Raw genomic sequence first — 9,306 nt, forward strand, 5'->3', positions numbered from 1 at the left:
CTGCAGTCCCAGCTAAGATACGCTGAGAGCACCCACCGGAGTGGTGGGGACAGAGATGGAAGAACCATTTTGACCTCGTAGGGACATCAGGCTGGGGTGGGGGAGTGTGACAGGGATGAGCACACACTTTTTCCTTTATTTATTATTTTTTAAATATATATATTTTATTGATTTTTCACAGAGAGGAAGAGAGAGGGATAGAGAGTTAGAAATATCAATGAGAGAGAAACATCGATTAGCTGCTTCCTGCACACCTCCTACGGGGGATGTGCCTGCAACCAAGGTACATGCCCTTGACCGGAATTGAACCTGGGACCTTTCAGTCTACAGGCCGACGCTCCATCCACTGAGCCAAACCAGTTAGGGCCCTTTATTTTTTTTAAAGGCTGTATTTGTTTCCCTGAGGGTGCATCCCTACGATGTAAGTCCAAAGGGGAATGCTAGCTGCATAATTCCCTGCTTATCCACAGATCTCCACAGATCTCCTGACTTCAGGGAGGGCCAAGACAGCAGCAAGTTGGGTAAAGAAAGGCCTCTGACCTGTTCAAACAAGTCATGCTTTTCCTTTGCCGTATCCTTCAGGCCGGGTGTATGTGTGTGTTTTGACAATTCAAGTGAGGTTCTCAAAAGTTTGGTTACTTGGTTCCCTCTCCCTTACAATAACAGTAATTAAAAACTACCTTAAAAAACTACCTTAAATGGAGTGGCATATCTGCTTGGTGCCTGGTTCTGTGTAGGATGCGTTGTCCGTATCCTGTTAATCCCCTTCACAACCCACAGAGGCTGGTTCTTCTCATTTTCCCAGTGAGGGTGATGAGGCTCAGCAAGACTAACTACCCGCCAAGGTCATAGAGCTAGAGAATTCACCACATCAGGACTCCAGTCCAGGTCTTACTGCTCTTAGCTGGTGGCCCTGTACTGTCTGAGCCAAAGATGGTATGAGGGGAGGGAAGGAGGTCAGCCAGTAGTGGCACCAGGGCAAGGAGGGAATAACTTGGGTTGAGGAACCTGATGACTGTTAAAGTGTTTTCTACCAACTTCACACAGAGAGTAGATCAGTTAGGACTCTCCACAGAAACAGAACTAAAGGGATATGTGTGTGTATATAAATACTCACATACACACACACACACAAATACAGGGGACTTTAAAAAGTTTGGCTAGAAGACTGGAGATTATACATTTATAATTTACTAGAGGCCCGGTGCACCAATGTGTACACAGGTGGGGTCCCTTGGCCTGGCCAGCAATTGGGGCCGATGGGGAGGGAGGAGGGCGGCTGGCTGGGGGAGGTTGACTGTGGGAGTGCACTGATCATCAGGGGGCAGCTCCTGCGTTGAGCGTCTGCCCCCCCCGATGGTCAGTGTGCGTCATAGCAACCAGTCGACCAGTCATTCGGTTGTTTGGTCACTTAGGCTCTTATATATATAGATGATAAGGCTCATGCAATGATGGAGGATGAGTTGGCAAGCTGGAGACCCAGATAACCAATGTGCAGTTCCTGCCCAAAGGCTGGCAGGCCCCAGGCCCAGGAAGAGCTGATATTTCAGTGGAGGCCACAGGCAGGAAGAAAGCCCATGTCTCATCAGTTTGAACAAGGTCAGGCAGGAGGGATTCCCTTTTGTTTGGGGAGGATCAGCCTTTTTGTTCTTTTCAGACCTTCAGCTGATTGGGCGAGACCCACCCACGTTAGGGAGGACAATCTGCTTACAATCTGCTTTAATCTTCTATTGATTTTACTGTTGATCTCATCTAATGAACAGTACAGTGAATATAGACGACATTACTGTATTATAATCACCAAACTTGCTAAGAGATGAGACCTTAACTATTCCAACCACTGAAGGCATTATGTAACGTGGTAGAAGTGCTACTTCTCCCTGTGATGGCAATCATATTACGTACAATATATACATGGATCAAATTAGCCTGTTCACCGTAAGTGTATACATTATATGTCTCTCTCCCTTCCTCTCTCTCTAAAAACAAACAAACAAACAAACAAACAACCACAGAGGAATTGAGCTGGCTTTGGGGAAACAGGAAATACTCCTACAGAGCTCAGCAGAGACGTAAAGACCTGCACATTCCCAACTGGGGCCTTTGTCTGCCCTCATACCTGTGCCTCTTGAGCTGCTGTTTCTTATTCCCATTTAAAAGTGAAAGTCAGGTGGGAAATAACAAAACACGCAATAAAATAAAATCAGCCAAAAGATGACTCAATAAAAAGAAGCGATAAAATGGTAAAAGCAGGCCGATGCAGTAAAAAATCCAAAACTCAACCAGACAGAATCACCACCGAGGGACCAGGCGATAAAAACAATAGCGAAAATGGGTTGATCTAAGTCAGTGGTTCTCAACCTGTGGGTCGTGACCCCTTTGGGGGTCGAACGACCCTTTCACAGGGGTTGCCTAAATACATCCTGCATATCAGATATTTACATTACGATTCATAACAGTAGCAACATTACAGTTATGAAGTAGCAACGAAAATTATTTTATGGTTGGGGGTCACCACAACATGAGGAACTGTATTAAAGGGTCACGGCATTAGGAAGGTTGAGAACCACTGACTTAGATCAACCTGTCTAAGTGGTCACGGAGACAGCAAGGGAGGAGTATTTCCATTTTACAGACGAGCAAAATGAGGCTTGGGAACTGAGAACCAGGGTTCCAGGGGCCAGGACTGGGCCCCAACTCCATTCCATAGATGAAGAAATGGAGGTTCACGCCTCAAGACTAAACAGCCAGGCAGGGGTCAAGCAAGACAGTGAACTTGGGTTTATCTAACTCAAGTGCAGAGCTCTTTCCCCTGAATAAAGGCTCAGGCCTGGCCGCACACTGGAGGCATCTGGGAGCTTTTAAGTAATTCTGGTGCCGAGTAGACATTTTTCCAAAGAAGACGTGCCAATGGCCGACAGGTACATGGAAAGAGATGCCTAGCATCACTAGTCAATAGAGAAATGCAAATCAAAACCACAGTGCGTATCTCACAGTATCCAAGACACAACAAGGATTGCCAAGGATGTGGAGAAGCTCAAAGTCTTGCGGATGTTGGTGGGACTGCAAAATGGTGCAGCCACTATGGAAAACTGCATGGAGGGTCCTTAAACCATCAAAAATAGAACCACCGAATGATCCAGCAAACCCACTTCTGGGCATTTATCCAAAAGATTTGAAATCAGGATCTCAAAGAGATATTAGCACTCCTGTGTTCATTGCAGCACTATTCATAATAGGCAAGTTGTGGAAACAATCTAATGTCCACGGACCGATGACTGGATAAAGAAGTTGTATATGTTGTATATACAATGGAATACTCGTCAGCCTTAAAAAAGGAAATTCTGCAATACACGACAACATGGATGACCCTTGAGGATACTGTGCTCAATGAAATAAGCCAGTGACAGAAAGACAAATACTGCATGATTTCACTTATATGAGGGATCTAAAATAGTCACACTCAGAGACTCAGTGGAATGGTGGTTGCCAGGGGCTGGGAAGTTACTAATCCATGGGCAGAAAGTTTTAGGAGAGCAAGATGAATCAGCCATGAGATCTGTTGTACAACACTGTACCCTATAGCCAGCAGTACTATATTAGACACTTAGAAATTTCTTGAGGCTAGAGCTCATGTTAAGTGTTTGTACCACAATAAAATTTTTAAAGAAAAAAGAAATTGTGTCCCAGCCATTTTGGCTCAGTGGATAGAGTATCAGCCTGCAGACTGAAGGGTCCCAGGTTCAGTCTGGTCAAGGGCACATGCCTGGGTTTCGGGCTCAATAGGCAGGAGGCAGCTGATCAATGATTCTCTCTCATCATTGATGTTTCTCTCTCTCTCCCTCTCCCTTCCTCTCTGAAATAAATAAAAATATATTAAAAAAATAAAAGGAAGCATACAAAATAAAAAAATTGTGACTGTGGCTGCACTAATTCTCAGTTCTAACCTGGTCAGTCAGGCAGAGAGGAGGCACCTGGTGCAACTGAACCCATTTATGGCTGTGCTGAGCTCTTAGTAGTAACTGTGCCAGTGTATTAAGCACTCTGAGTACTAAGCATTAAGAACTAAGTACTTTAAGTACTAAGCATCTATACAGATGTTCCAGGAGTTGTTATTCCTACTTGAGAATTGAGGAAACTGAGAGGTTGAGTCACTTTTCTGGGTCACCCAGCTGGTAGCCACCAGCGCCTGTGTTCCTGCCCAGCTCAGCCTGACTCCAGAGCCCATGCCTCCCTGCTGTGCCACACAGCTCCCAGCAGGGCCTCTGCGGGCACAGACATGGTGGCCGCATGCCCTTCCACGTCACTTCTGTGTCCCCCACGCTTTAGGGTCCACAGCGTCATCTTTGTTCCAAGCTTGTCCACACTGAAGAGTCATCATCCAGACGGAGAAGGGGGGTGGTGTGTGGCTCAGCATTCTAGAACTTTCAGCCAATTAGAGGGGTTTGGCGGTGGGAGAGGCTACCTGGGGAGACAGTGGGCACCTGTTGACATTGCTGGGTAATCAGTCACTGGAAAGGTCTGTTAGGAGGAGAAGGGTCATCCTTCAAATTAGTGTGTGTGGCCCGGCCAGCGTAGCTCAGTGGTTGAGCATCGGCCTATGAACCAGTAGGTCACGGTTCAATTCCTAGTCAGGGCACATGTTTGGGTTGTGGGCTCAATCCCCAGTAGGGGGCGTGCAGGAGGCAGCCAATCAATGATTCTCTCTCATTGACATTTTTATCTCCCTCTCCCTACCTCTCTGAAATCAATAAAAATATATTAAACCCTATATATATATATATATATATAGTGTGTGTGTGTGTGTGTGTGTGTTTGTGTGTGTGTGTGTTTGTAGAGATGGGCAAGGGAAGTTGCACTTAAATATCCTCATATGTCCCCAAGGCTCTGCAATTGAGGGGCTTAGGGGGACTGGTTGAACGTCAGTGGGAGAGAGATGGTTCTAGAAGATGAGCTCACAGAACTGGGGAGTTCCAGAAGGCCCCATGTGAGTTTAGAGACCGCCTGGGCACCTGGGGACCCGGCACTGTCACGGGCGTGGTCCTCACCTGAAGTGGCGTCTTGGCACCATCACTGCTGCGTCAGCCTTGGTGGGAACCACACCTGCTCAGTGAGCCCCCTGCCCCTCTTCCTGCAGCTGTTAACGAGGTCCCTGGGCTGGGCTGGCCAGGGAGGGGCATGGAGTGAGAAGGGGGGTGGTCAGAGATCGAGGCATCCTGGGCTGGGAGGTGGTGAGTTGAGAGAGAAATAGAGAGATAGATAGAGAGGGAGAGAGAGAGAGAGAGAGGGAGAGAGAGAGAGAGAGAGAGAGAGAGAGAGAGAGACCGACCCACACTGGCAGGTCTCTGGTCTCTGAGTCAGCAGACCTGCCTCCTTGTGCCTCTACTAGTAGACCTGCTGTGAAATGCTCCCGATAAAATGACTTGTAAGTCACTTTGCTGCAAAAATTCAAAAACAGTCTGAAGAGCAGTCACTTTGGTTTCTTTGTCTATAAAATGGGGATCATAACCCTGTCCCGCGTGGATTGTTGAGAGGATTAGATGAGATTAAGTTGGAAGGCATCCGGAAAAGGCTGGGCACCGTGTCTGCCAGGTGTGAACTCAGGTTAATCGTCTTCCCTTTCTTTCCTGCACTTTGATGGGAAGCGCTCATACTTTTGTGGGCACCACTTCAGGATATTTCCACTTAAGAAGCATCCATTGAACAGCCACTCCATAGCAGCAGCTCTGCTTGACCCCTAGGATGTAAGATGAATAAAACAGCTACTGTTCTTTGCAAGTTTACCTTGTGGTGGGAAAGACTAACACATACTCCAGTCCAGTGGGACAGAGGAGGGCAGAAGCACAGGGTGCTTTGGGTGTTGGGGAGCAGTGGCCTCCCGGGGAAGTCTTGCTGGAGAAGTCATCTCTGATGGGACCCTTGATGTCTGAGTAAGAGTTAATCATGTAAAGGGAAGGGGAGACTTTCTGTCCTAGACGGCAGGACCATCTTGGGTTGAATACAGTGTTACTGGAACTTCAAGTGTGAGGGAGGAGGGGTCCTCGGGCTGGATCCTGAGGGGCCCCGTAGATCCTGTTTAGGAGCAGTGATGAAGGGAGCTATCAAAGGCTGTCACAGGCTTTATGTTTCAAAGATTTATTCTGGTGAATATGCATCAAACACTTCGGAAGAAGAGACAGGACTGGGTACAAGGAGACCATCCTCACACCAGGACGGTGCTCTGAACCAGGGGCAGGAAGGCTGGGAGGGACAGTAGCATCAACAGCACCTCGGGATTGATCGGTTGGGATGGGTGAAGGATGGAGTGACGAAGGGAAGGAGTGAAGAGCAACATCTATATTTCTAGTTTGGAAAAACATCCTGGGTTTACAACCAAGAATGTTTTCAACCACGATAGGGAAGAGCAGCTGTTGGTGGGAACGTGCGTTCTGTTGTAGGCGAGCTTGGCTTGAGATGACTGGGATGTGCAGGTGGAGAGGTCCAGGTCTGTTGCCCTGGGAAGATGTAATAAGTCATCAGCCTCCAGCAGAGGTGACAGCAGGGCTGCCCAGGGTCTCCTGAAGTGGAGAAGAGGCCTGAGAAGGCGGCCTCCAGGGTGGAGGGCTTTGGCAAGGTGATTGTTTGGAAGGGGCAGTGGGCATGCCGGAGCGTTTCAGCACGGCCTTGGGACCTGTGTGTGCGGGAGAAAGAACTGTTTCCACTTAGAGGCTGCAGGTGACCTTGCTTCAGTTCAGGCCAGGGAGGGAGTTTCTGTGCCAGAAGAGACTTTCCTTGGCAGTCGGGCTCAGGGACTGATTTACACCCATGACACTGCCCGGCCCGGCCCCTCTGGGAACATCCTCTCATGGCCATACCCCAGTGGGACTTTGGATTCATAGAAACTTTGGTCTCCATCCAAACGTTGCTCCTTCCTAGTTATAAAATCTCAGGCCTCAGGATTCAGTACTGCCTGGCATATCGTATGGGGCTCAAAATAGGGTTGTTTTCTCCCCCAAGTCCCTGCCTCTTCTCCTAGCTTCTGGGACAGGGTGGTGTCAAGTAGGATTGGAAGGGAGAGGCGCGGGCCTCAGGAAACCCTCTCCGGGATCTTGGGAGAGTGACTGATGCCTCATCAGGGCTGCAAGGCAGCTGGTTGGCAGTATGGAGCCTTCTCCCATTTCCAGGTCCACTCAGGCCCCGTTTCTCTCCTTCTTCTAAGGGTTAGACTCCTGTGGGAGGACGGCCAGGGCTGTGGAGCTGCCCGCTGTCTCAAAGCCCAGCTCTGAGCCGGCGTGGTGGGGGCTCCACCTCTGCGTCCTGCATGGAAGCCAGGGGCTGGGCTCCCAGAAGGCAGCTGTGCCCACCTGGGATCCTGTTGCTGGTCGTTGCTTCTCTGCTAAGCTGCCTGCTCACCTGTGGCCAAGCCAAAGTCTACAGTCGCTGTGAGCTGTTCCGAGTGCTCCAGGAATTCGGCCTGGAGGGATACCGTGGCCACAGCCTGGCTGACTGTGAGCACCCCTCTTCCTGGCTGGTCCTGTCCCCCTCCATCCACCGTTTCTTCCCTCTCCTCTCCCTCCTCCTCCTACCCCTCCTCATTCAAGGGGTGTGTCCTCAGGAGCTTTCTGAGCCTCAGTTCTCATTTGTAAAACAAGAATTATGTGAGGTCACAGGTAGCGAACACCCAGCACAGAGTTCGATATTTAGCAGGCAGGCAACAGGCAGTCAAATTATAATGGCCCTTTCATGGCCCCCACTGCTAAAGTCAACAGAATAGTTTATATCCTAATCTTAATCTTGGCATGAAGATTAGACATTCCCACTGAAGTTTAGGGCAAACTGAATACACCTGCAATGCCAAGCGTTGCAAGCTGGTGGCAGTTTGGGAAGCTGTGGAGTACAGCCACACCTGGACTCATGTGCCTCTAGGTCAGCGGTTCTCAACCTGTGGGTCGCGACCCTTTGGCAGTCGAACGACCCTTTCATGGGGGTTGCCTAAGACCATCCTGCATATCAGATATTTACATTATGATTCACAACAGTAGCAATATTACAGTTATGAAGTAGCAACGAAAATAATTTTATGGTTGGGGTCACAACATGAGGAACTGTATTTAAAGGACCAGAAGGTTGAGAATCATTGCGCTAAGTGTAGCCCCTCTACAGGTTCCACCTGCATCTTTCTAATGTTGCCTCTAAGGATTTTGTTCTTATTCCTTCATCCCACAAACATTTCTTGGACTTGACTATGTGTAGCACAATGAGACAATGAGGAGATTGCTGGCCTAGGGGCAGGAGGTCTGGGGCCCAGTCTTGACTTGCTCTTTGGTAGCTGTATGTAACCTTGAGTAAGTCACTTGGCCTTCTGAGGCTCAGTGGATTCCTCTGTTAAGTGGGAGGGAGGGCCTCTGCTCTGATCACCTCGAAGCAGGAGTTGAGGCTCCAAGGAGCTAACATTGAGATCTGCACTGTGAGCACTCTGGTCTGAGGTGGCCTTGACCATGGGACCCTTTGGTCTATGTCTCTACCCTGTACAGGGCTTTGTCTTGCTTATTACACAAGTGGCTTTGACTCAGCTGCTGTGGACCATGAAGCTGATGGAAGCACCAACAACGGCATCTTCCAGATCAACAGTCGGAAGTGGTGCAAGACTCTCAAGGAATACAGCACCAAGGGGTGCAATATGTACTGCACCGGTAGGCGGGCCTGCACCTGGGCTGGGGGGGTCAGGCCTCCGTACTAGCCTTTGCTTCTCTTTGGTTTTGTTTGCTCCTCTTGCCTTTATTTCTGAGTGGGGATCCCCTTACATGGTGTCGATCCTACCAAGGAGAGCATGATGGGCAAGCGATGGGGGTGGATCCTCCATGGATCTGACTTGGGCTCCCTGATGGGAGATTGTCCTGAGAACTATCAGAATGAAACAGGGCTTGCTTCTGATCAGAGACAAAAGTGGTATCTGTGCTTCCAGAGGGGTCAGGTGACAGGGCTGAGCTTAGGATGAAAGTATGTGTGTGTGTGTGTGTGTGTGTGTGTGTGTGTGTGTGTGTGTGAGTGAGAGAGAGAGAGAGAGAGAGAGAGAGAGAGAGAGAGAGAGAGAGACATTCTCCATGTATGTCCAGCTCTGCCCCTGCTCCCTCATCCTGTTTCTCTGCCTCTCACCCAGAGTATTGGATCCTGACCTCAAAAATGCTGTTATCTGCTCCATGAAGATAAGTCAACAGCCCCAGGGGCTGCGCATCTGGTGAGTAATCTTGGGCTGCAGCCCCCAGAGGCATGTGCCCGGGATTGTGGACAGCATAGGAAACTGGCCTTTTTCTGAGTGCCCGCTTC

General features: G+C 49.1%; 1 protein-coding gene across 1 annotated transcript in view; it reads left to right on the forward strand.

Annotated features, from left to right (window-relative positions):
- Positions 1-7,234: 7,234 nt before the first annotated feature.
- Positions 7,235-9,306, forward strand: part of SPACA3 (sperm acrosome associated 3) — a 2,989-nt gene continuing 917 nt past the window's right edge. Inside the window, exons 1-4 of the mRNA XM_006099880.3 lie at positions 7,235-7,487; positions 8,514-8,672; positions 8,871-8,873; positions 9,142-9,217. Of these exons, the coding sequence (XP_006099942.1) occupies positions 7,301-7,487; positions 8,514-8,672; positions 8,871-8,873; positions 9,142-9,217 (425 nt within the window). The 5' untranslated portion in view covers positions 7,235-7,300. The remainder of the gene's footprint in view (positions 7,488-8,513; positions 8,673-8,870; positions 8,874-9,141; positions 9,218-9,306) is intronic.

Source organism: Myotis lucifugus, unplaced genomic scaffold (genome assembly GCF_000147115.1).
Source record: "Myotis lucifugus unplaced genomic scaffold, Myoluc2.0 scaffold_287, whole genome shotgun sequence".
NCBI classification, from domain to species: Eukaryota; Metazoa; Chordata; class Mammalia; order Chiroptera; family Vespertilionidae; genus Myotis; species Myotis lucifugus.